At 63.5% G+C, this 25877-nt stretch overlaps 1 protein-coding gene across 2 annotated transcripts; it reads left to right on the forward strand.

The window, feature by feature from the left end:
• Window positions 1–195: 195 nt before the first annotated feature.
• BAIAP2L2 (BAR/IMD domain containing adaptor protein 2 like 2) lies at window positions 196–19080 on the forward strand. 2 transcript variants are annotated; one of them, XM_036457989.2, is made up of 14 exons: window positions 196–433; window positions 1419–1494; window positions 2313–2399; window positions 2770–2831; window positions 11769–11840; window positions 11995–12111; window positions 12872–13018; window positions 15639–15791; window positions 16221–16356; window positions 16446–16677; window positions 17476–17718; window positions 18010–18217; window positions 18678–18721; window positions 18893–19080. In XM_036457989.2, exons 1-14 carry the CDS (start codon window positions 383–385, stop codon window positions 18966–18968), a joined length of 1704 nt encoding a protein of 567 aa, XP_036313882.1. In that variant the 5' UTR covers window positions 196–382; the 3' UTR covers window positions 18969–19080. The 2 variants fall into 2 exon arrangements, with proteins under 2 accessions (XP_036313882.1, XP_036313883.1); XM_036457990.2 differs by having other exon boundaries at window positions 203–433; window positions 17479–17718.
• The last annotated feature ends 6797 nt before the right edge of the window (window positions 19081–25877 follow it).

Consider the following 25877-nt stretch of genomic DNA (forward strand, 5'->3'; position numbering starts at 1 on the left):
GTGGGCAGGTTCCTCCCAGAGCCAGGGGTCCCGGCTGGCCCGGCCGGCCTGGTCCTGGAGGTGACCTCAGAGAGGCTCATCACACACGCCCCCGGCCGCCGCTCGGGGGTAAATAATTGAAGGGCAGGTCACACGAGCCCGCCCGCGTCACAGGATGCCTCTCCCGGGTCTGGTTACGCCCCAGATCGCATGCTGACATCCCGGCTGGTGAATAATTAAGCTGCCGCCTCCTCCTGGCCGGCCCTCCATCTCCAGTCCCACTCTGTAGCCTCCTCCACTGCCGCTGAGCAGCGGGCCCCGGACAGACGGACAGACGGTCCCGATCCGGTGCTCCCCGCCCTGCACGCTCCAGCCTGCTGCTCCTCCCGGGTGCGGCTGCCCCATGGCCCCCGAGATGGACCAGTTCTACAGGTCCACCATGGCCATCTACAAGGTGAGCCTCCGCGCCCCGGCCCGCACCGGCCCAGGGCGCAAAGCCGGCCCGCTCTGGAGGACAGGCTCAGTGTGGCCGCTGCGTCTGCCAACGGGAGGCATGGGGCGGGCTGGGCTCAGCTGTGGGCCTAGGGCTGGGGGAGTCTTGGGGGGCAGTCAGTCACCCCAGTTCCAACCTGAGGCTCCCAGGCAGGGGTTGTCCACAGTCACCCAGCGAGTGCCGGGCCTGCTGAGCCGCTCTCCGCAGGAGTCTCCGCCTCCCGGATGCTGGGTGAGGCCGGACAGGGCCCGGCTGCAGCTGGGAGCAGGGCCCCTGGGAGTGGGGAGTCTCTCGGTCTCTCTGTGTCTCTCGCTGCTGATTTCCTCTCTCAGACTGGCTGCTGCGCCGCAGAGGGGGTGCTGCAGGTTCCAAACGGTTAGGGATCCCCTGTGCGGGCAGGCCTCACAGCACCTACCAGAGGGGTCAAACCCGATCCCCATTTGGCAGATGAGAACTCTGAGGCCAGAGAGGTTAATGAGCTTGTTCAAGGTCACCAGGGGAGGGGAGGGGCTGCAGGGATTTGAAACAAGACCCAAGGCCCAGTCCAGATCACGTCCACCACAGAGCGCCCTCCCACAGGCCGTGCTCGGGTGGCCTTGCTCCCAGAAGGCTCTTCTTTGAGGGGGGCAAGATCCGCCCCTGCCTCCGAGGTGCCCGTGGGCAGCCCATGTGTGCAGTCCTGTGAGGCCTGGCCTCAGACCCGGGCTTACTGGGCCCAGCTGGGGACGGGCAGACTGGCAGGCTTCCTCAGGCTAGGTGTGTGAGCAGGAGCTGGCCAGGGGGCCTGGTCTTGGACAGAGATGGCCTCTGAGGCCCGTGCAGGATTCTGGGTGGCCCCAGGTTTCTAGGCTGGCTCCCCCAGATTCTGGAGGCTTCTCATGGGCTAGGGGTGCCCTGCTCCTGAGGCCCCGAGTTGCCTCTGCCCATCATTCCTGCTTCCTCCCAGAGCATCCTGGAGCAGTTCAACCCCGCCCTGGAGAACTTGGTGTATCTGGGGAACAACTACCTGCGGGCCTTCCACGGTGAGTGCCCCCCAGCCACCTCCCCGCACAGACCCCACCCTCCCAGATCCTCCGCACCACACCCCACCCCACCCCACCCCACCCTCCCAGATCCTCCGCACCACACCCCACCCTCCCAGATCCTCCGCACCACACCCCACCCTCCCAGATCCTCCGCACCACACCCCACCCTCCCAGATCCTCCGCACCACACCCCACCCCACCCCACCCCGCCCAGATCCTCCGCACCACACCCCACCCTCCCAGATCCTCCGCACCACACCCCACCCTCCCAGATCCTCCGCACCACACCCCACCCCGCCCAGATCCTCCTCACCACACCCCACCCTCCCAGATCCTCCGCACCACACCCCACCCTGCCCAGATCCTCCGCACCACACCGGCAGCCACTCACCGTTCCTCAGCGACACCCTCTCCGCCAGTGCTCCCGACAGAAGGTCCCGAGCCACCTATAGGGTGGACGGGCCGGGGTCACACCCAGAGCCCACAGCCCCGCCCTGCCTTTCGGTTCTTCAGAGTCAAAGTCTGTCCCCCACACCACACCCTGAGCCTGCCCCCATTCCTGTGCCCCCCCTCCTATGAGCACACACAGATGCCGCCCCTCACCCAAGAGAGACCACACCAGAGTCCCGAACAGCGCCAGGCCCTGCCCCCTCATCCTGGCCTGTGCCATCTCACACGTGCCTTAGCCCACCTCCCTCTCTCATGCACCCACCCAGGCCCCACAGTGTCCCCCGCACACTCTGGCGGGAGCAGGGGTCCCGGAGGGTGGGGCGGCCGGAGGAGGGCCCAGGGCCGGACCCCTCTCTCCCGCGCAGCCCTGTCGGAGGCGGCCGAGGTGTACTTCAGTGCCATCCAGAAGATCGGGGAGCAGGCCCTGCAGAGCGCCACCTCGCAGATCCTGGGTAAGGGGCTCCCCTCGCACTGAGCTCCCCACACGTCTTGGGGCCTCCGGGCTCCCCCGAACCCCTCTTCTCCCCGCATCTCCTCCACTCTCCAGGCTCCAGGCACTGCCCCGGGCCCTGCCGGCCCCCATTCTCCATCAGGAGGGATTCCTCTTCCAGACTGGCCTTTCCAGGAAGTCCCCCCAGACACAGGTCCCGCCCCGGCTCCTCCCTCCCTGCTGGGCCGGCAGAGTTGGGACAGGCCTGTGAGGCCAGAGCAGCGGAGAAACCCAGGACTTTGGTCCCAAGCCCAGCCTCAGGGAGGCCTCCGGGCCTCTGCTGGGAGGGGGCGGGGCGGGATCCTCCCTGAGCTGCTGTTCTTGGCTCCTAGGTGAGATCCTGGTGCAGATGGCAGACACCCAGCGCCACCTGAACTCTGACCTGGAGGTGGTGGTGAGTGCGGGCCGGTCACCCTCCACACCCCCTGGGAGGGCTCCTGAGACCCCGGATGCCGCACGCTGGGCGCACGGGACTGCAGCGCTGGTTCTGGCCGCAGCCACCAGGAGGCAGGGGCCTGTCTCTCCACTCCGCAGAGCAGGAAACCGAGTCTCAGAGACGCAGCCCCTCTCCCAGGTTCCAGCGTGAGAGGAGGAGCCAGGGCAGCCGCCCCATGCCACCCCCTCCCGCCCTCCCATTCCTCCTCTTGTCCCCGAAAGGCCCTCCACATCCCCCACCCCCGACTGACCCAGGCTTCTCAGGGAGGACGTGCAGGCCCTGCTGCACCCAGACACAGCCCAGCACCCCGAAGTGCTGCACCCAGTCACAGCCCAGCACCCCGAAGTGCTGCACCCAGTCACAGCCCAGCACCCCGAAGTGCTGCACCCAGACACAGCCCAGCACCCTAAGTGCTGCACCCAGTCACAGCCCAGCACCCCGAAGTGCTGCACCCCGTCACAGCCCAGCACCCTAAGTGCTTCACCCAGACACAGCCCAGCACCCCGAAGTGCTGCACCCCGTCACAGCCCAGCACCCTAAGTGCTTCACCCAGTCACAGCCCAGCACCCCGAAGTGCTGCACCCCAGACACAGCCCAGCACCCGAAGTGCTTCACCCAGTCACAGCCCAGCACCCTAAGTGCTTCACCCAGTCACAGCCCAGCACCCCGAAGTACTGCACCCAGTCACAGCCCAGCACCCCGAAGTACTGCACCCCAGACACAGCCCAGTACCCCGAAGTGCTGTACCCCAGACACAGCCCAGCACCCCGAAGTGCTGTACCCCAGTCACAGCCCAGCACCCCGAAGTGCTGTACCCCAGACACAGCCCAGCACCCCGAAGTGCTGTACCCCAGTCACAGCCCAGCACCCCGAAGTGCTGTACCCCAGACACAGCCCCGCACCCCGAAGTGCTTCACCCAGTCACAGCCCAGCACCCTAAGTGCTTCACCCAGTCACAGCCCCGCACCCCGAAGTGCTGCACCCAGTCACAGCTCAGCACCCTAAGTGCTTCACCCAGTCACAGCCCAGCACCCTAAGTGCTTCACCCAGTCACAGCCCAGCACCCTAAGTGCTTCACCCAGACACAGCCCAGCACCCTAAGTGCTTCACCCAGTCACAGCCCAGCACCCCGAAGTGCTGCACCCAGTCACAGCCCAGCACCCCTAAGTGCTTCACCCAGTCACAGCCCAGCACCCCTAAGTGCTTCACCCAGTCACAGCCCAGCACCCCGAAGTACTGCACCCAGACACAGCCCAGCACCCCGAAGTGCTGCACCCAGTCACAGCTCAGCACCCCGAAGTACTGCACCCAGACACAGCCCAGCACCCTGAAGTGCTGTACCCAGGCACAGCCCACACCCAGTCACAGCCCAGCACCCAGAAGTGCTTCACCCAGTCACAGCCCAGCACCCCGAAGTGCTGCACCCAGTCACAGCTCAGCACCCTAAGTGCTTCACCCAGTCACAGCCCAGCACCCTAAGTGCTTCACCCAGACACAGCCCAGCACCCCGAAGGGCTGCACCCAGTCACAGCCCCGCACCCCGAAGTGCTGCACCCAGACACAGCCCCGCACCCCGAAGTGCCGCACCCAGGCACAGCCCAGCACCCCGAAGCGCTGCACCCAGTCACAGGCTAGCCTTCCCCTTTCAGACAGAAGCCCCCACCCCTGCCATCAGCACAGGGGCCCCCTCCTCCGTGAAGCCCCCCTGACTCCTGGGCAGGTTCAGTCCGTCCTCCCTCTGATGCCACCAGATGCTCCCTCTGTTCTGAGCCCGTGGCGGTTAGAGCACCTGGTTCAAAGCCCAGCCTCACCGGTTACTGGCTCTGTGGCCTTGGGTGAACTGTCCTGGCGTAGCCTCTCTGTGCCTCAGTTTGTCTGTCTGTGAAATGGAGACAATCACACCTGCCTGGAGGGTCTTGAGGATTCAGTGGAATGGATGCGTACACACCCTCTGCCTGGCACCCGGGCCTTCCAGTCCCTTCGCTGTGATGATTAGAAGGAGATTCCACTTCCCTGCCTCTGTCCCTGCCAAGACCGAGCTCCGCTGGGATGTGGTCCTCTCTCTGCAGCCTGAGGGCCTGGCCCGGGCCTGGCACTGAGCAGAGCTCATGAGTAGGAGGGAAGAATGAGCTGTGAAGGGGGCGTTGGGTGTGGGGCGTGGCCGGAGGGGGGAAGAGAGCGGGCATTCTGAAAGGGCGCAGTGGCCAGGCGTGGGCATGAGAGGGGCATCCATGAGAGGCGTGAGCCAAAGCCCAGAGCTGGGCCCAGGGGCGGTGGGGGCAGTGGTGAGGGGCCTTAGAAGGTTCTGAAGGAATTTCAACAGATTGTGACAGTCCATGGTTCTCAAACATGGGGGGGCAGGGTGTAAAACTCAGGGTGCTTTTTGTGTGATACCATTAAGTACTCATCAGTTTGGTTACCAGGTTGAAATGGGAACAGTTTTACCAGTGGAAACTGTGTGTCCACCCACACAACCCCCTGGCCACCCGGCTCTGAGGTGGATGCAGCCCTGAGCCTGCTCCGCCTCCGGGCTTGGGCGGGAGTTGTGGGGCCCGGCTCTCTCGGGCAGCTCGGGGCCACCGGTCCTGGTGTTTGACGGCTCCCCGGTCACTGGGGCACCCTGGGCCGCACAGGGACAGTGTCACCCAGGCCCACTCTGTAAAAGGAGCTGCCACCTCTGGGCACCGGTGTCTTGGCTGTGACAACAGGGCAGGGCCCGCGGCCAGAACCACCTGGGCAGAGCACCCAGAGGCTGCTTCCTCCTGGCTCATCCATTGGACAGCTCCTCGCCGCCTGTGCCAGGCGCTGTCCTAGGCTCTGGGGTCCCCAAGAGCAGAGCCAGACCCAGCCGGGGACAGGAGGGGCGGGCCAGTGGGAACTGTGCAATCGGCGTTCCTTGTGTCCTGCTTCCCTCGCTCAGCATAGCGTCTGTCCGTTTAACTCCTGCTGGTGCTGGATGGACGCTTGTTTTATTTCATTGCTGCGTCTTCCATTGTACGCATGTACCACGATTTGTTTACCTCTTTTTCTGTTGACAGTCATTGGAGTTGCTTTCCATTTGGGGCTATTAGAAATAGGGCTGCGGTGGCCCTAGCTGGGGTGGCTCAGTGCATAGAGCGTCGGCCTGTGGACTGAAGGAAGGGTCCCCGATTTGATTCCGGTCAAGGGCACGCACCTCAGTTACAGCTCCTCCCCAGTCTGGGCCCTGGTCGGGGCGCGTGCAGGAGGCAACCAATCGATCCATCAATGTTTCTCTCTGTCTTTCCCTCCCTCTTCCAGTCTCTAAAAATCAATGGAAAAAAATCCTCGGGTGAGGATTTAAAAAAAGAAAAATTAGGGCTGCTGTGAACATTCTTGTACATGTCGTTTTGTGAGTGTATATATTTCCTTTTGTCTTGAGTACACACCTAGGAGTGGATGGTGGGCCTTGGGGCTGATATATACTCAGCTGGACTTGAAACTGTCGGTGCGTTCTCGGAATTCCCTGGACTTTCTGCTCTCCCACCAGCAGGGCTCTGTCCCTGCCCACGTCCCTGCTGTCAGTCTTTCTGATCCTGCCCAGTCACAGCCCAGGTCCTCATGGCTAGGGAATGGTGTACCTCGTTGTGGTTACATTTTGCATGTCCTGGTGGACTGGTGATTTTAATACCTTCATTGTGGACATTTGCCTACCTTCTTGCAGGTGTGTGTTTAGCCTTTTGACCGTTTTTTATTGGGTTACTGTTATCGTTGACTTTCCATGTTCTTCAGTGTAGTCAAGACATGGGTCCTTGGTCAGATGTTCGTACAGTGAATGTTTATTCCCAGCCCACTTATTTTCTTAATGGTGTCTTTGATGATCAGAAATTTAACATTTTTATGAAGCCCAACTAGGCGATTTTATTTTTAAAATATATATATTTTATTGATTTTTTACAGAGAGGAAGGGAGAGGAATAGAGAGTTAGAAACATTGATCAGAGAGAAACATCGATCAAGCTGCCTCCTCCACATACTGGGGATGTACCTGCAATCAAGGTACATGCCCTTGCCTAGAATCGAACCTGGGACCCTGCAGTTTGTAGGCCAATGCTCTATCCTAGGGGTGTCGAACTCAATCAGAGAAGGGGCCAAAATCTAAAATCCAGCCTAAATCTCGGGCCGAATGGTTTACTGAACAGTCATAAACTGTCATTGTGATGGAAACGCAGCAGAGTGCAGTGATGACAGCGTGGTGCGGGCCACATTGCAAGGCCTGGCGGGACGGATTTGGCCCGCGGGCCTTGTGTTTGACACATGTGCTCTATCCACTGAGCCAAACTGGTTAGGGCCCAATCTGGCCATTTTAAAAAATGGTCTGTGCTTGTGTCCTACCAAGAAATCTTCGCCTACCCCCATCGCAAAGGTAGTCTCCTAGTTTTCTGGTAGAAATTCTATGTTCTGGCTTTACATTTATGTCTGTGATCATCTCAAATGCATTTTTATGTATGAAGTGAGAGGGAGTCAGGGTTCCTTTTGCCCTGGACAGATATTTGGTTGTTCCCGACCATTTTTTAAAAAATCTTCCCTTTCCCTATCAATTGACTTGGTGTCCTGGTCAAACATGGATTTGTCCTATATGTTTATGTCCATTTCTGAACTCTCCATTGATTTTCAATGGGTGTGCCACAATAATTTTTAAAATGTGCAGGGCCTGGCTATTTAGTCAAGGCTCTGACCTTTTACCCCTTAGATTGTCAAAAAATAAAAAATAAAAAATGACAATAGCCAATACAATAGCTATTCTGTGTGAATGAATCAAAATTATACCTTCTTTGGTTAGATCAGCAAAATATATATATTTTATATATATATATATATATATTTTTTATATATATATATTTTATTGATTTTGTACAGAGAGGAAGGGAGAGAGATAGAGAGTTAGAAACATTGATGAGAGAGAGTCATCGATCAGCTGCCTCTTGCACACCCTCTACTGGGGATATCCCCACAACCAAGGTACATGCCCTTGACCGGAATCGAACCCAGGACCCTTCAGTCCCCAAGCCGATGCTCTATCCATTGAGCCAAACCGGTCTCAGCTGTATATATATTTTTTGATGTGCTGCAGAATTTTAGTAATTAATTTATGTGTGCCATGAGCTAAAGATTGAAAATCACCGCTTTACTCTGACCATCAGTATCTTTGTCTATCTTCACACCAATACCACACTGTGTAAATTACTGTCATTTTATAGTAAGTCTTATAATCAAGTAGTCTAAGAATTTTTTTATTTTTTCCCCAAAATTTTCTAGTCCATTAAAGATCCTTTGCATTTCCCTATAAATTAGAAAATCAGCTTGTCAATTTCTCTAAGAAATCCTGCTGGGATTTTGATAGTGATTTCATTAATCTGTAAACAATGGTCATCTTAATAATATCTAGTCCTTTGATCCATGAACACGATATGCCTCTCTATTTCCCATAGCAATGTTTTGTCATTTTCAGTGAGGCAGTCTTGCACATCTTTTGATAGTTTTATTTCTAGGTAAATTGACTTATCATTTGACTATTTCATTTTCCACTTGTTCATTGTTTGACTTATAGTTTAGTAGGATCACTCTGGCTCCTATACTAAAAATAAAATAGTGCCCAGCTGATATGGCTCCGTGGTTGAGTATAACCTATGAACCAGGAAGTCACAGTTCAATTCCTGGTCAGGGAACATGGCTGGGTTATGCACTCAATCCCCAGCAGGGGCTGGGCAGGAGGCAGCCAATCACTTATTCTCTCTCATCATTGATGTTTCTGTCTCTCTCTCCCTCTCCCTTTCTCTCTGAAATCAATTTTAAAATTTTTTTTTAAGAATAAAAGAGCTGTAGAGGGCACAAGCAGAAGCGGCAGACCAGGTAGGAGGCTTCTGCATTGACCTAGAAGAGGGAGGTGTGGCTGGGGAAAGGGGTGCAGCAGTGGTGGTGGTGAGAAGACATCAGATTGAAAGTAGAACCAGTGAGGTTTCTGCTGGGTCGGATGTGTGTTACAAACGAAAGGAGACAGTCCAGGTAACCCCAAGGTTTTAACCTGACCAGCTGGACAGGTGGGGTTGCCATTGGCTGAGGTGGGTGAGTGCAGAGAACTGATTTAGCAACATGGAGTCTCCGTGACCTCGACAAGAGCAATTTGTTGGCGTGGCAGGGCCTAGCCTGACTGCGGGGGATTCAGGAACAAACGGGGTTCGGCCCATAGGCGGTTCCTCCAGGGGGGTCTCCCGTGGAGATGGCAGAGGTCAGTGAGTTAGTTCCCGGGGCGGCACGGAGCTGGCGGGCCTGTTCCCGGCAGCGGGCTGCCCCCCGCTGCTGCACGGAGCTCCCAGGACGAGCTGGTACCGTGGGGGCAGGGGCAGTCTGCCTGACCTGCTAGCCTCCTCGGCCCCTGGGTGGGGACTTCCTTGTTCCTGCCACCTGCCCATCATCGACAGCGTCTGCTCCGCCACTGCGAGCGCAAAGTCCGCGCTGAGTGCCGTCCTCTGCAGACGCTTCTCCGGGAGCTCCAGGCCTTCCCACCGAGCCCTGTGCTGGCCCCTGATCAGGCAGCCTCGGCTGGGCCTCCTCCCCGTCTGCCACCACAGCCAGGCCGCGGCAATGGGACGCTTCACAACCCCTCTGTCCACTCCCATGGCCGCGAGGGCTCAGCCATGTGGGATTGGAATCAGGAGTGATGTCATATGATGGGAGTGGCTTGTTCACCGGCAGTGTTTCCCGGCGAGAGAAGAGGGCAGAGGAAAACAGAATTAAGAGGAGGGACAAAGCTCCCAGCTTGTCTGCTGTCAGTGTTACAGGACATTTGAAACAATCTCCCGCACCCCGTGTCCCCTGCCTCCCGGCCCCCTCACGACAGCCCCGTCCCTCCCCCGCCTCCTCAGCGGCCCGCTCTGCAGCGCTCAGGCGCCAGCAGGTCCGTGCTGGTGGTTTGGTGCATCTGGTATTCCCTGTGGCCTCCGGTGCAGTCAGTCGTCTCCCAGGAGCCAGCCCCCTCCGCTAGTGCTGCTGCACGCTGCCTGGGTTTGAGGTCGGCCCAGCCCTGTCTCCCCTGAGCCTGTGGTTCTGTTGGGCAGTGGAGCAGGATGTGGGGGCTCAGGCAGGAATTCCAGCTGTCTCTTCAGTGGGGGCGGCCCAGGAGGAGGGCGGGCGCCGCCTGGCTGGAGGGCTCGCAGGTTGGGAAGCCGCACTTCCCGTGGGTCCAGCAGAAAAGGGCCCGCACAGGCCAGAATGTGTCCTCAGCACAGCTACACACACACACGTCCCACATCACACACACACATACACGGCTCACACCACACACACACACACACACACACACACCACACACACACACACACACACACACACACACTACACACACACACACACTACACACACACACTCACACACACACACTACACACACACACTACACACACACACACTCACACACACACACTATACACACACACACACACACGTCCCACATCACACACACACATACACGGCTCACACCACACACACACACACACACACACACACCACACACACACACACACACTCACACACACACTACACACACACACACACTACACACACACACTCACACACACACACTACACACACACACTACACACACACACACTCACACACACACACTATACACACACACACACACACGTCCCACATCACACACACACATACACGGCTCACACCACACACACACACACACACACACACACACACAGCCATAGCTCAGGGGGTTAGGGCGTGGCCAGCCCCTTACAGACCAGCAATTACCAAGGTTTCAGAAACAATTGTGGGAGGAAAAATTACAATTCAGAACTTTTATATGTACTGGTTTTCCTGCATCCGGGAAGGAAATTCCCAGCATTCCTTTCCTGGGCAATGCCCTAGTGGTGAGGGGGAAAGTGGGGGGACAGAACCCCTGCAGCACAGCAGGGAGAACCCCGTGGCAGGAGGCGGGATGCCAGCAGAGGTGGTGGTCCCCAGAGGAGGAGGGGGCAGTGTGGGAGAAGCCCCTCCCGCTCCCTGTGCAGCCCGAACCCAGGGCAAAGAGGGCCGCGGGGGGACTGACCATCTGATGCCCCCCGATGCAGAGGGGCCAGGGAACACGAGGGCGACGCAAGCAGAATGTGCCAGGCGACCGCTGCGGCCCCCAACAAAGCCCCCCGGGCTCAGAGGGCTGGGCCTCGCAGCACCTTGCCACGCCTTTACGATTACAGGAGGGGAAACTGAGGCCCAGAGGGGCAGCAACTTGTCCAAAATCACAAAGCAAACTGAGACACAGCCAGCACTAGGACCCTGCCCTCCTGAGGCTCACGCCTTCCTCCCCCGTGTCACAGGGACCTGTCGCCCCCACGGCCAAGGCTCCACAGCTCTGAGCACCTTTCTGCCGGCCCCGCCCCGCCCGCCCTGGGGCCAAGATGCAGAGACGGCAGACTTGGCTCCTCCCCACAGTGCTCGCTGCTCATGCACAAGGGCTGACGCGGGCCCAGCAGGAGGTCCTGTCCTGAGGCTGGAGGGGTGGACGGTGACAGGACAGATTACATGCCTTTCAGGAACCAAAGGATTGAGCGACCCCCTGCCGGGAGGTCAGGGCGGCGTTGGAAGACGGGTGGGGAAGCCGGGCACAGGGAATGGCGGCGCCAAAGCCCAGGTGGGGCCCAGGAGCAGAACCCGGGGCCACGGGCACATGCATGGAGGAACGTGGCACCACATGCTGTCTCTCACGTTAATGTCTGATCCTTCCTCCAACCAGGGCTCCTGCTGCCCATTTCTCTAACGACTGGGCCGGCGCCTGGTGTGTGAGCACGGGGTGGGCAGTGCCAGGGAGGCTGGGGCCTGAGAGGGGAGGGGCCCTGACACACACACACACCCCGCCCTCCGCGCAGGTGCAGACGTTCCACGGAGACCTGCTGCAGCACATGGAGAAGAACACCAAGCTGGACATGCAGTTCATCAAAGTGAGTCTGGCACCCTCCCGCCTGACAGCTGGGCAGTGCCGGGCCCCAGGGCACAGAGGTGCCCGCCCAGCGCTCTGACCCAGGGGCCAGGCGTCCAGAGCTCTGACGTGGGCCTCCCCCCCCCCCCGCCCCGCCCCGCCCCGCCCCGCCCCAGGACAGCCGCCAGCACTACGAGATGGAGTACCGCCACCGAGCGGCCAACCTGGAGAAGTGCATGTCCGAGCTGTGGCGCATGGAGCGCAAGAGGGACAAGAACGTGCGGGAGATGAAGGTGCGAGGGCTGGGACAGGGCTGGTCTCTGGGGGGCCCTTCGACACCCTCCTGAGCTCCCCCGCCAGCACCAGGCCAGGCCCAGGAGTGTGGCCTGCCCGAGCCCCTGGTGAGGTCAGCCGGCCCCCGGAGGAGTGGGAATTACTGGTCAGGGACACCCTCAGCACTGCTCTTAGCCCGTCACTTCCTGGCCCTCCCCGGGCGCCCAGGCCCCTCCAATACCCTAGCGCCTCCCTGCTCCCCCCACTTCACTGAGCGAACCGAGAACCGGATACCGGGGACCGCTGGTCCTGCTCTCCTGACCCAGGAGCCAGAGTGTCACCCAGCCTCCTTCCCCTCCGCCTGCCCAGGCTGAGGCCAGCCTCCCGGGGCCCCTCCTCCCCAGCCCTGGCCTCTTTCTCCAAGGCCTTCCTCTCCTCCCATCTCCTCTTCTGGCTCCTCTGATAACTCATCCTTTCAGAACCTTCCCTCCCAAGTAGAGGGCTATTAGTCATCTCCTCTGCACTTTCCTTAGACCAACCTCCCTGGGCCCCACTCTGCTGGGTCCTGAGCTGGGTGCTGGGGACAGGGATGTCGGGGACACACAGAGCCCAGGCTCAGGAGGACAAAGCTGCCTGTGACAGGGTGGGCCCGGAGCTAGGACGGGCTGGGTGACAGGGGAGGCCCCCAGGAGGAGGCGGCTGGGTCAGGGGGCTGGCACTCCAGGTGGGTAGGAGGAGGCACCCACCCCCTGGCTCCAGCCAAGACCCCCCTTCCCCCAGGAGAGTGTGAACCGGCTGCACGCACAGATGCAGACCTTCGTGTCTGAGAGCCAGCGGGCGGCTGAGCTGGAGGAGAAGCGGCGCTACCGGTTCCTGGCCGAGAAGCACCTGGTGCTTTCCAATACGTTTCTGCAGTTTTTCGGTCGGGTGAGCTGGGCCGGGACGGCACTGGGGTCGGGGGTGAGCTGGGCCGGGACAGGAATTGAACTGACCTCCTGGTTCATAGGTCTGCGCTCAGCCACTGAGCCACGCTGGCTGGGTTCATCTGTTCGTTTTAAGTGTGTTTTCTGTAGCTCAGTTTCTATGCTTGACCCACCTGACATCTGTCTCTCAGAGAGGAATTCGCCTAACAACTGATGTACCTGTCTTATTGCTTTTGGATAAGTTCATTTAACTGTATTTATTTGTCATTTCTTCTTTTCCTCCATTCTTGTTTATGTCATTTGGTTGAGTTACTATACATTTCCCTTCCCCTTTATTAATTTGGGAATTCTACTCTTCTCATCTCTACTCATGATGACCTCACTTTATGACCCTCATAATCACATATATTTATCTATCATCTTTTTCAAAAATACATTTTTATTGATTTCAGAGTAGAAGGGAGAGGGAGGGAGAGATAGAAACATCAATAATGGGAGAGAATCGTTGATTGGCTGCCTCCTGCCCTGGGGATCAAGCCTGCAACCCAGGGCATGTGCCCTGACTGGGAATCGAACCCACCCCCCTTCAGTGAACAGGACAATGCTCCAACTAACTGAGCCTCACCAGCCAGGATTCATTCATATTCTCTCTCTCTCTCTCTCTCTCTCTCTCTCTCTCTCTCTCTCTCTCTCTCTCTCTCTCTCTCTCTCTTTTCCCCTTTCTCTCTTTCTCTCTCTGTACTCGCCTATGCCCTGACTGGGAATTCAGCCTTGACTTCCTGGTTCATGGGTCCATGTTCAAGCACCTGAGCCCACAGGCCGGGCTCACTCTCTCTGCTTGTAGTCCCCCCAGTGAGTGCGCCCCAGTGAGTGCGCTGTGGTTTTGATTTGCGTTTCCCTGGTGACTGTGATGCTGAACATTGTGTGTTTATTGGCCACTCGTATATCTTCTTTGGAAGGAAACTCCTTTCTGCCTGTGTCCTAACAGTTAACCTCCAGCTGAGCCGCAGGTCTAACATGGCCCAGACATGAATTATGGTTTCCATGGAAGGAAGGGGCAAACCAGGAGCGGTAGACTGAAGGCAGTGTCGGACTGAGTGGTTTCAGTGGGCTCTGGTTTGGGGAGGTGTCTGTGTCTGGGACCTGGCTCGGGGGTGAGTTAGGGCAGAGAAATATTGGTCTGATGGGTGAGTGAAGGCAGTGGCTGGGGATATACAGGTCGCTTTGGATTGGCTGGTTTGCATACAAAAGGCTTGCTCAGGGGCAAGTTGTTCAGGATCCCTAGGTATTATCTACTCCACTGGAGGGGCAGCCTCTCCAGGAAGAGCGAGACCTCGGGATGTCAAAGAATCACAAAATAGCCCTGACCGGTCTGGCTCAGTGGACAGAGCGTCAGCCTGAGGACTGAAAGGTCCCAGGTTCGATTCCAGTCAAGGGCATGTACCTTGGTTGCGGGCACATCCCCAGTAGGGGGTGTGCAGGAGGCAGCTGATCAATGTATCTCTCTCAGTGATGTTTCTAACTCTCTATCCCTCTCCCTTCCTCTCTGTAAAAAATCAGTAAGATATATTTTTAAAAAAAGAATCATAAAGTATAGAAAATTTAAAACATGGCTAATATACATCACAGGTCTAACATTTATTTTATATATATTATTTTCTACAGAGAGGAAGGGAGAGAGATAGTTAGAAACATACATGAGAGAGAATCATCAACAGCTGCCTCCTGCACGCCCCCTACTGGGGATGTGCCCGCAACCAAGGTACATGTCCTTGACTGGAATTGAACCTGGGACCCTGGAGTCTGCAGGGCCCTCCTACCCAAGCTGTGGCGGTCAGCTGCTGAGTGTGTGTCCTTGAAAGTGTTCAAGCAGAGTTCGATGCCCTTGTACTGGGGCCCGGAAAAAGGGGAGCCTGTAACCACAGGGAATCTCCGGAAGGCGGTGTTTGAAAGGCTCTTGAGAACACTGCGCCAACGGGCGCAACCGGAAGTTCAAGGGTTCAGGTGCAGGTGGGCACGGAGCACAGCTGATGCCTTCAGAGGTTTGCCTTTGTCTGTTGCTTAGCTGTAGCTTTCTGTGTTGGCTTCACTCTGCCTATTTATCAAACCCCACGAGGTAAGAGGACAGATTTCTTCAGATTGTTCTGGAGTGAGCACTGGGGTTGAATTCTTTGGCCACAGTTTTGGGGTGAGTGTAAGGTGACCAGACATCCCGCTTTTGGCTGGACAGTCCCGATTTTTAACAATTTATCCCGCGTCCCGCGGCGTTTTAAAAAAAAAAAGTCCAAAAGATTTAAAAGAATCTTTCCAAAAATCGGGACTTTTTAAAAACGCTGCTGGACGCGGGGTAAATTGTTAAAAATCGGGAGTGTCCCGCCAAAAGCGGGATGTCTGGTCGCCTTGGCCTGCGTGGCCGGCCTCGGTGCCACCCTCCTGCGCAGGGCGGTGGGAGAACAACCCCAGAGCACCCAGAGGGGCAGGGCCTGAGAGCCTCTGACAGAAGTGGGCGTGCGCGGGCCTTGGTTGGATTCAAACAGCTCCAGAGTCTGCCTTCCTCGGGGTGCCCCTCGGCGTCCCCAGGATCCTGGGGGCCTCGGGCCTGGGTGACCGTGCTCTCCCCCCAGGCCCGGGGGACGCTCCAGAACCGCGTGCTGCTGTGGAAGGAGCAGTCGGAGGCCAGCCGCAACCCGTCGCGGGCCCACTCCCCCGGCCTGCTGGGCCCGGTGCTGGGGCCGCCCTACCCCTCGGGCCGCCTGACGCCCACCCGCCTGGACATGGTGAGGCCCTGGGCGCCCCCGCCGCTCCTCCCTCCGCCGCTCGCGCCCCCGCCGCTATTCGCGCCGCCGCTGATGCCCCCGCCGCTGTCCCCGGCGCCCTCCGTGGGGCCCTGGGGCCTGTGGCCCTCCGCGCGCGGCTTCCTCCCGCCCAGGCTCCAGCCCTACGCGGCGCCCCCGGCCTGGGCGGCGCCCCCGCCCTACGCGGCGCCCCCGGCCTGGGCGGCGCCCCCACTCTACGCGGCGCCCTCGGCCTGGGCAGCGCCCCCGGCCTGGCCTTTCCGGCCCGGCGCGGCCTCGGCGCCGCCCTGGTGGCTGGGCCACCGGCCGGTGAACCCCTACGCCGACTACTGGGACTGGGACTGGGAGTGGGGGCTGGACTAGGGCGCGCCCCGCCCCTCCCCGCCCCACCCGCCCTCCCTCTCCCCCCAGCCCCCCAGGCCGCTGGGAGAGTTCAGCTCCCCGCGCAGCGGGCACGGCTCCGCCTACGGCCCCGAGCCCGGCGAGGCGAGGCCCGCGTCCCAGCTGGAGCCCGACCGCCGCCCGCTGCCCCGGACGCCGTCCGCCTGTGAGTGCGGGGCGGGGCGGGCGGGGAGGGGGTGCGGGGGGACCCGGCGGACCCGGAGGACCCCCCCACCCACCTGCCGCCTCCCGCAGCCTCGCTCTACGCCGGCGGCGCCCAGCGCTCGCGCTCCAACTCGTTCGGGGAGCGGCCGGGCGGCGCGGGCGGCGGGGGCGGCGGGGGCGCCCGCAGAGTCCGCGCCCTCGTCTCGCACTCGGAGGGCGCCAACCACACGCTGCTGCGCTTCTCGGCCGGAGACGTCGTGGAGGTGCTGGTGGCCGAGGCCCAGAACGGCTGGCTCTACGGCAAGCTGGAGGGCTCGTCCACGTGAGTGCGGCGGAGGCCAGGGGGGCGGGAAGGGGACCCGGAGGCCCGGCCTCCAGCCCCGACGGAGACTTTCCCCCGGTGGAGGTTCCCATCAGCACCAAGGTCAGGTGCAGGCGCTTGAGAGGTGGGAGAATGGAGACTCACCAGCGGAACAGGAAGGACAGAAACCTTATTACGAGCACCTACTGTGCACAGGACGCCGAGGGAGGGGACAGTTTGCCCTCTGCGCCCTGAGACCGCCAGAGCCAGCTCTGCTGAGGCAGACAGACGGCGGTGGCCGCCCAGCCGCAGAGGCAGTGCTGGGACCTTGCAGGCTGGCTGCTCCCTCCTCTCAGTCACTCGCAGGGGAATCCCTGAAGGACCTGCCCTGGCGAAGGCTCCAGAGGCCGGCTGCCCAGGCCCAGGGGGCAGAGCTGGGCCGAGGAGAGAGCAGGGCTTGGAGTCAGGCACCTGGGCATGGGCGTCCCGTCCCCTGGAGCCTGCAGTTGCCTGTGGGCCTGCCCTTGGCTGTGACCTGTGGTCATGCTTGTGGCCCGCCCCCAGCCGGGCAGGGAGCCCCGGGGGAGGCGGGTGCCTCCTCTGGCCCTCACGGGTGGGTGTTCGGGGAGCAGGGATTGAAGGACCTCCAGTTCCCCCTCCCAGGAGCCCGGGCCCGTGGCGGGACACGAGGCCGGGCTGGTGGCCTTGAATGCCCAGAAAGACCTCCTTGGAGCGGTGAAACGCCGCCCAGCAGTGCCAGCTCCGTGCTCCCGGCGAAGGGGGGCTGAATCACCTTTGTGGGGCCTCCTGCTTCCCCCGCAGGAGCGGCTGGTTCCCCGAGGCCTATGTGAAGCCACTGGAGGAGGTGTCCGTGAACCCCATGAACGCCTTGAACCCCGTGACCTCCATGAACCCCATGAACGCCTTGAACCCCGTGACCTCCATGAACCCCATGAACGCCTTGAACCCCATGACCTCCATGAACCCCATGAACCCCATGAACCCCATGAACCCAGTGACCTCCATGAACCCCATGAGCCCTATGAATGAGCTACCTTCCAGGTACCTGGGTGGGGACTCCAGCGGGGGGTGACCCCACCATCAGGGGGCTATCTGTGAGTTGCAGTCCTGAGTGGGCCCAGCCCCCTTTGGCCCCTGGAGAAGGGGGCACCCCATCTCTCTAACCGTGAAGGCCATGGTGCCCATCCCTCTGCCTCCTCTCAGGTCTGCCTGCCGGCCAATAGCCTCCTCTCCCCAGGCGCCGGGGAGGAGGCTGAGGGAAGCTCAGGGCCCAGCAGATGGGGCCTGACCCCTGACCCCTGACCCCCTCCCTCCCCTCCTCTCTGGGCTCAGGTCCTACCCGCTCCGGGGCAGCCACAGCCTGGATGACCTCCTGGACCGGCCGGGCAACGCCACGGCGCCCTCGGAGTACTGGGACGGCCAGCCCCGCTCGCGAACGCCGAGCCGGGCCCCGAGCCGCGCCCCCAGCCCCGCACCGACACCCTTGCCTGGCAGCCGCCGAAGCAGCATGGGCAGCATGGGGGCGGCCCCCGATGTCAAGGTGAGCCCTCCCCCAAGTGTCCTCCACCCGGGTCCCCAGTGGGCGGGCGATGGCAGGCCGGGGACCCCTCTGCTTCGCCGCTGTGTCTGGCAGGGGCCCTCCCCCGGCCTCAGTCCGCCCGTCTGTGCGGGGAGGTGTGGGGAGGGGGTGGGGGATGTATTCAGCTCAGGGACCAGAGCCCAGGTGCCCTGCTGGGAGCACCGCACCGGGAAAGGCGTCCTCCCTGCCTCCCAGGAAGGTCAAACCGGGGTCCTGGGTCAGAGCCGGCCGGTAGCGAACAGGGAAGGCTCCCCATGAGGCCACCGCAGTGTCATCTGGGCGATGGTGGCCCTGGAGGAGGTCCTCTGGCCCGGAGGCTTCTCAGGTCTGAGTCCTGGGCCTCTGCCTCCTGGAGGGGGCGCGGAGGGCAGGAGCTGGCTGCCCCTTCCCCTCCACACTCGCCCCTCCTCCGCCCCCGCAGAAACTCATGTCCTGGGAGCAGCAGCCACCAGAGCTCTTCCCTCGGTGAGTCCGGGCAGGACGGGCCGGCGGGGCCTGGGCTCGGTGGAGGGAGACAGTGGGGGTGAGAGCGGGTGACGATGGGGCAGGAGGCAGGGTGGACACCTGGCTCAGGTGCCCAGCTGCCTTCCCTGGACCCACAGCCAGCCGAGACCTCTCTGTGACCTCCCCCCACAGGGGCACTAACCCCTTCGCCACCGTGAAGCTGCGTCCCACTGTCACCAACGACCGCTCGGCACCCCTCATCCGCTGAGGCCTTCCTCCTCCGGGGGCCTGAGGTCACCCGCACCCGCCCGGAGCCGCCCAGAGCTGGCGGCGGCAGCAGCAGCAGCAGCAGTGGATCCGAGACGCCGGGGCCTGGTCCTCCCCTGACCCGGCCCCCAGCCTGAGCAGCTCCCCGGCCGGCCCGGCCCGGCCCGGGACCTTCACTGCAGCAGGCGGAACGGGCTCAGAACCACTCCTCCCCCGCAGGGGCCCAGGACTCTCCCTGGGGGCCTACCTCACCCCCATCCTCCTCCCCTCCTCCACCCCCGTGGGGAGGAGCCCCTCACACACCCTCCCCCCCCCCCCCCCGCACTTGTCCCCTTTTAACTTTTGTAAAAACGAGAAATAAAGCAAGTGGACAGGCTGCAGGACTGGTGGTCTCTGGTGTGGGGGCTGGGCAGGTGGGCTGGAGACCTCCCACTGGAGAACAGGGTCACCACTCCTGTCCCCTCTCAGCCCTCATTTTCACAAACTTTCGGTGCCCCCTCCCCCCGGCCCCCGGCCCCTCCCCCTCCCCCTCCCCTCCCCCATCTCCAGCCTCAGGAAACAGCGGCCTCTCCAGAGGCGGCAGTGGCAGTGGCCGAGGCCAGGGGCCTCGGTGGCCTGGGACACAGCACCTTGTTCCGCCTCCCGCCCCAGGCCCAGCTGCTCCCGGATCAGCCTTATCCAGGGGGCACAGAGGCCCTTCCTGGAATGTGGCAGGGGCGGGGGCGGGCGAGGCACGGAGGTGATCGGGGCCTGGGGGGGTCTCTCCAGGACAGGCTGTGCCCCCAGCGCCGGCAGGACCCCTCACAGAGCAGGGCTCCGTGTCCGCCTGGGCCCCGGAACATGGAGCCTGGTCTGCCCAAACCCCCCGCAGGCCCGGGTGTCCCCCCCCCCCCTCCTCCTGGCCCCTTCCCCAGCCCAGGAAAAGCCTCTTAGAGGGGTGAGGTGGGAGTGCTCTAGGCCTGGACCTGGCCAGTGGCTGATCTGCGGGTGAGCCTGGCAGTCTGGCTGCCCCCCCCCCAGGCTGGGGTGCACGGGGAGCCCCTCCCGGCAGGCCTCAGACATGAGCCCGACGCCCAAACCCACGGACGGCTCCGGTGAGTGTGGGCGAGGCTGCTGAGGAGAGGACGGGGGCAGGGAAGGCCAGACGCGTCCTGGTGGGGAGGGGCAGGGTCCCCGACACCCACAGCTCCCGGCATCGCCCGGTGCCAGGAGGGAGGCCCAGGTGAGGAGGGGCTGCGGAGGGAGGGAGGCTGCTGGAGGCTGGTCCACCCCGGGGACGGGGACGCAGGCGGCTGCGCGGGAGCCCCGGGCTGAGCCCAGGGTGACAGGCTTCTGAGCCGCTTCCGCTCGAGCAGGGCTGGCGAGGCTGTCCCGTGAGAGCCGAGCTCCAACGCCAAGATTCCCCGCCGGCCTGCAGGGGGGAAACTGAGGCTCAGCTGGATGAGCTGGGAGAGGCCAATGCTGTCACACACACGCCCTTGTCCCCTCCCCCCAAATATCCCAATGACAGCAGTCACTCCTGGTCCCTGAGGATTAGGCCATAAACAGGCCAAATCTCCACCCTTTCGCTGCTGGTGCCCTCCTCCCCCACCTCACCCCCAAGCTGGTTCTCTGTCCGACATCAGACAGGCTCGCTGGGACACCCACACTTCAGTCACCCGCTGGCCGCCGGGCGCTCCGATCACCAGCTCCCCCTGTCCTGCTGCCCCGGGTGCTGGAGAGCCGGGGTGCCCGCGGGAGAGAGCCTTCCGGAAGCCAGGGCTCAGGTGGGGCCACTCTGTTATCCCTCCTCCCTCCCGTGCCCCTGGGGGGCGGGACTCTGGCTTCCCTCCCGCGCAGGCTCGGTGGAGGCCGTGCCTCAGTTTCCCCGGGCTGGGTCTCCATCCCCCTCGTCTGGGTGACTCCCCTGCTGCTCTCTCTCCTCTCTCGCAGCGGAGGTGGCGGCCATGGGCACCGGTGGCCCCCGGCGGGGAGTGGCCCCCGGACGGCGGCCGGGGCTGGGCGGCTGGGCCTGCTGCGTGGCCAGCGGCTTGGCCCACGGCCTCCCCAGGTCGGGAGCGGCTTCTCCCGCGGCTTCGGTGCCGGTCACAGCGGGGCGGCCTGAGTGTCCTCCATCATGCCGGCCGTGCCCCTGGGAGGCGGGAATTGGCTTCCTTCCCGTGCAGGCAGGGGCGGGGGAAGGGGATCCCTGATCCCTGGGCATCCGGGCCCTCGGGAACCCCTTCCTTCGGTGGACACGGGGACCCCGGAGAGGGGAGGCGAGGACAGGAGAGGGGCAGGGGCCAGAGGGGGGCAGCGCAGCCTCCAGCTGTGCCGATAAGACGTCGGGGCTCCCTCCCGCTTTGGGCTCCGTGTTCTCTGGGGGGCGGCGAGGGGCTCGGGGCCAGGACAGGTCCCCCCTGAGTCCCCGCGGGCGCCGTCTCCCCGGCTCGTCCAGCCAAGCTGGGTGCCCTCGGTGGTCCCTGCGCCTACAGGGGTGCAGAGCCTGGAGTGCGCCCCGGAGAGGAGGCGCCGGGTCAGAGCCCGCCTGCCCACCGGCCCGGTCCACCATCCTCGTGGCCCGGTTCGGCTGCCGCCCGTGAGCCGGCGGGCGGGCTGCTGGCCTCGGCGGGCATGGTCCTCGCTCCTTCGCCCGCGCCTGCTGGAGCTCCACCTGACGGCGGGGGTGCTGACAGGTGAAGGGGGTGCTGACAGGTGGGGGGTGCTGACAGGTGAGGGGGTGCTGACAGGTGAGGGGGTGCTGACAGGTGGGGGGGTGCTGACAGGTGAGGGGGGTGCTGACAGGTGAGGGGGTGCTGACAGGTGGGGGGGTGCTGACAGGTGAAGGGGGTGCTGACAGGTGAGGGGGGTGCTGACAGGTGAGGGGGTGCTGACAGGTGAGGGGGTGCTGACAGGTGGGGGGGTGCTGACAGGTGAGGGCGGGATGCTGACAGGTGGGGGGTGCTGACAGGTGGGGGGTGCTGACAGGTGGGGGGTGCTGACAGGTGAGGGCGGGCTGCCCCTCCCCTGCAGGCCCTGGGGGGGGGGGCACGGGGAGTCCTCGCTGCAGGAACGCCTGTCCTCAGTTTCCCCGTGCACGGGGAGTCCTCGCTGCAGGAACGCCTTCCTCAGTTTCCCCGTGCGCACTCCCCGGGGGGAGGGGAGGGAGGTAGGATGGGGGCTCGGGGAGCCCCGCCAGCGTCGCCCTCCCGCCCGCAGGCCTGGGCCTGGCGCCCAGCTTCCGGCCGGCGCTGGTCACGCTGGGGCTGCACTTGGACCGGCGGCGGCCAGCTCTGCCGGGCGCTTCGGCTGGTGCGGCCTCCCGCTGCGCTGCTGCCGCGGCGCCCTCCTGCGGACGCCGGGGCCCGGCCGGGGCGGGGGCAGAGCGGGCGCCGCCCGGGGGCGCAGGCGGAGGCGGGGGCGGAGCCGGAGCCGGAGCCGGAGCGCGGGCCCCGCCGCCGCCCGCCGGACGAGGCGGCTGCGCTGGCCGTGCCCTCGCCGCGTGCGCCGTCACCGCGGCCCTGATGGCGCTGGGCCCTCCGTGCCCGCCCTCCTGCCGTGATCTGCGCCCAGGACGCGGGCGTGGGCCGCCGCCTTCCTCCTCTCCGTCGCGGGCCTCGCGGCGCGGCCGGCGTGCGGGGCCCGGGCCGGCCTGGCGCACCTGCGGCCGCACGGGGGCCGCCCGCCCGGCCTGGCGCTGCCGCCACCGGCTCCCCGGCCTGGGCAGCACCCGCGCTCCCACGGCGCCCCGCGGCCTCTGCATGGCCTTCGGCCTCGTCCGCATGGTGGGCGCTGCCGCTCGAGGTGCTCATGGCGCCGTGGGCGCCGCCCACTTCCCGGCGCTGGGCCTGGTGCTGCTCGGCGAGGCCGCGGCTGTGCTCACCGGACCGCCGTCCACGGGTGCGCCCATCGGGAGGGGGTGGCAGCCCCGTGCCCCTGGGCCTGAGCTTCCTGTGAGACGGAACTTGCAGGGGTGACCGTCAGAGGACACAGCCTGGAGGGTGGGCTCCCCTTCCCGCGGCTGGCTCGCCCTCCTCCAGGCCGGCACGGGCTCTGGGTGGGGGCAGAAGAGCCAGGAAGCACCGAGAGCGGCCGGCCACCGGGTCAGCTCCGACAGCTGGCACAGAGCACAAATGCGCATCCTCCTTTGGTAGATGGGGAAACTGAGGCACAGAGCCCCACTACAGGTGTCAGTTCCAGGATTAGAGTGGCGCCCTGCCCGGCACTGAATGCCTCGCCTTTCGAACACTCCACCGGAGCGCTTTAGTGCCCAGCCCGAGTGGCTGGAGCAGGGAGTGTCTTTGGAGAGCCAGCCCTGGGGCCACGAGCAGAGTCGGGTGCTCAGGGTGCTCAGGTGGAGAAGGAGGGGCGCCGGGTTCTTCCCTGTGCACACTGCCCTTGGGCACCGGACACTCATCACCTCTCAGGGCATCGTCCTGATGAGGTGGTCCTGGAGGGCTTCCTGCAGGCGCTGGCATGAAGGCGGCTCGCAAGGCAGACCCCACCGAGGGCACAAGGCAGACCCCACCGAGGGCACAAGGCAGACCCGCAGCGGGCACAGGGCAGACCCCACCGAGGGCACAGGGCAGACCCCACTGAGGGCACAGGGCAGACCCACAGCGGGCACAGGGCAGACCCACAGCGGGCACAGGGCAGACCCCACCGAGGGCACAGGGCAGACCCCACCGAGGGCACAGGGCAGACCCACAGCGGGTACAGGGCAGACCCACAGCGGGCACAGGGCAGACCCCACCGAGGACACAGGGCAGACCCGCAGCGGACACAGGGCAGACCCGCAGCGGGCACAGGGCAGACCCCACCGAGGGCACAGGGCAGACCCACAGCGGGCACAGGGCAGACCCCACCGAGGGCACAGGGCAGACCCCACCGAGGGCACAGGGCAGACCCGCAGCGGGCACAGGGCAGACCCACAGCGGGCACAGGGCAGACCCACGGAGGGCACAGGGCAGACCCGCAGCGGGCACAGGGCAGACCCGCAGCGGGCACAGGGCAGACGCACAGCGGGCACAGGGCAGACCCCACCGAGGACACAGGGCAGACCCGCAGCGGGCACAGGGCAGACGCACAGCGGGCACAGGGCAGACCCCACCGAGGACACAGGGCAGACCCGCAGCGGGCAGAGGGCAGACCCGCAGTGGGCACAGGGCAGACCCACAGCGGGCACAGGGCAGACCCGCAGTGGGCACAGGGCAGACCCGCAGCGGGCACAGGGCAGACGCACGGCGGGCACAGGGCAGACCCGCAGCGGGCACAGGGCAGACCCGCAGCGGGCACAGGGCAGACCCGCAGCGGGCACAGGGCAGACCCGCAGTGGGCACAGGGCAGACGCACAGCGGGCACAGGGCAGACCCGCAGCGGGCACAGGGCAGACCCGCAGCGGGCACAGGGCAGACCCGCAGCGGGCAGTATTCCTACCGAGGAGGCAGGAGCTGGGGCCGGGAAGGTGTTGGGGGGCCTTCTGTCTCCTGAGTGGTGGGGTGGTCCCTGGAACAGCAGGAAGCTGCTGTGAGCGGAGGGAGCTGAGCCCCCTGCGGGACGGGACCCTGGAGGGAGAGGGCCGTGCTGGAGCCCAGTGTGCCGGGGGGTCCCTGCAGGCGCTGGCATGAAGGGCTGGGCTGGGCTGGCTGAGTGCCAGCACCTGGCCAGCGGGAACCACAAAGCCTGTGAAACGGTGCGGGGAGGCCCCAGCTCACTGCCAACGGCCACAAAACCTGCCCCCCCCCCCCCCCCCCCCGGTTCTCAGTGTGAGAGCTGAGACTGGCCCTGAAAGAGCATGAGCTGGGGGCCAGGAGAGGGCTGAGCCCAGAGCCCCTTCCTTCCCCACTCCTGCCCGAATCTCCCGGCTGCGTGCCTCGCAGCACGTGTGGGTGTGAATCTGAGGGTGGAGGGTCCTGTAACCTAAGAAGTGCTGCCTCGCCCTGTCACTGCAGAAACTGAGGTCCAGGGAAGTGGCATTTTTAAGGTCTCAAATGGCAGGACTTGTGTGGGGTTTTGAATCTGTAGAATGGGAATTAAGACCGGGGCATGTGTCTCACCCACCACATGGAGGGCACCGCCCCTTATCTGAGGGTTCAGGGTGGGGTTCCCCGCTTGTCCTGAACCCCCCTTCCCCACCCAGGCCACCTGGTGGATGTGCTGAAGAGCTACGAGGCCATATTCTACTGGGCGGGCTCCGAGGCGGCCCTGGCGGGCTCTGCCTGGCCGTGGCCTCCTGCTGCCTGCGCTCCCGGCCGCCCCGCCCACCCAGGCTCCCGGGGCTGGGCCAGCGGCCCCTGCTCACCGGGAGCCCAGGGGCCTGGAGGCTCTGGAGCTGCTTAGCCCTGGGGCTGGGCCCTCAGACCCCAAGGTGGAGGCAGAGCCAGAGGCAGCGCCAGGGCTGGCCCCGGAGTCTGTGTGGCAGGGGTGCAGGGTGGAGCTCGGAGTCTGTGTGGCAGGGGTGCGGGGTGGAGCTCGGAGTCTGTGTGGCAGAGGTGCGGGGTGGAGCTCGGAGTCTGTGTGGCAGGGGTGCGGGGTGGAGCTCGGAGTCTGTGTGGCAGGGGTGCGGGGTGGAGCTCGGAGTCTGTGTGGCAGGGGTGCGGGGTGGAGCTCGGAGTCTGTGTGGCAGAGGTGTGGGGTGGAGCCCCGGACTCGGTGCTCGCCCCTGTGGCCAGGCGGGAGCTCCTCCCTGTGTGCCCGGCCCCCTGCCGGCCCTGCCCCCGCTCAGGGAAGCTGCCGAGCCTGAAGTGGGTCTGAGCTCTGTGACACCCAAGTTCATAAAACTCAGCTGAAAGCCAGGCTCTGTTCCTGCACCCGCACTGGGGCTGTGGCTCTGGCTCCCACCTGGGAGGGGGGAGGGAGAGTCTGAGAGGCGCTCCAGGCCCTCCAGGCTGGCAGGTGCGGGGGGGGGGGGGGGGAGGAGCAGAGATGGGGG

The sequence above is a fragment of the Pipistrellus kuhlii genome, unplaced genomic scaffold (assembly GCF_014108245.1).
Source record: "Pipistrellus kuhlii isolate mPipKuh1 unplaced genomic scaffold, mPipKuh1.p scaffold_m20_p_3, whole genome shotgun sequence".
Taxonomy (NCBI): domain Eukaryota; kingdom Metazoa; phylum Chordata; class Mammalia; order Chiroptera; family Vespertilionidae; genus Pipistrellus; species Pipistrellus kuhlii.

What these genes read in the sequence shown, in the direction of transcription:
- BAIAP2L2 (XM_036457989.2), top strand. Translation starts at nt 383, where the DNA reads ATGGCCCCCGAGATGGACCAGTTCTACAGGTCCACCATGGCCATCTAC. An exon ending in AAGCTGGAGGGCTCGTCCAC is followed by an intron (nt 16,678 to 17,475) that starts GTGAGTGCGGCG and finishes CTGCTTCCCCCG; the next exon opens with CAGGAGCGGCTGGTTCCCCG. An exon ending in GGGCGGCCCCCGATGTCAAG is followed by an intron (nt 18,218 to 18,677) that starts GTGAGCCCTCCC and finishes CCGCCCCCGCAG; the next exon opens with AAACTCATGTCCTGGGAGCA.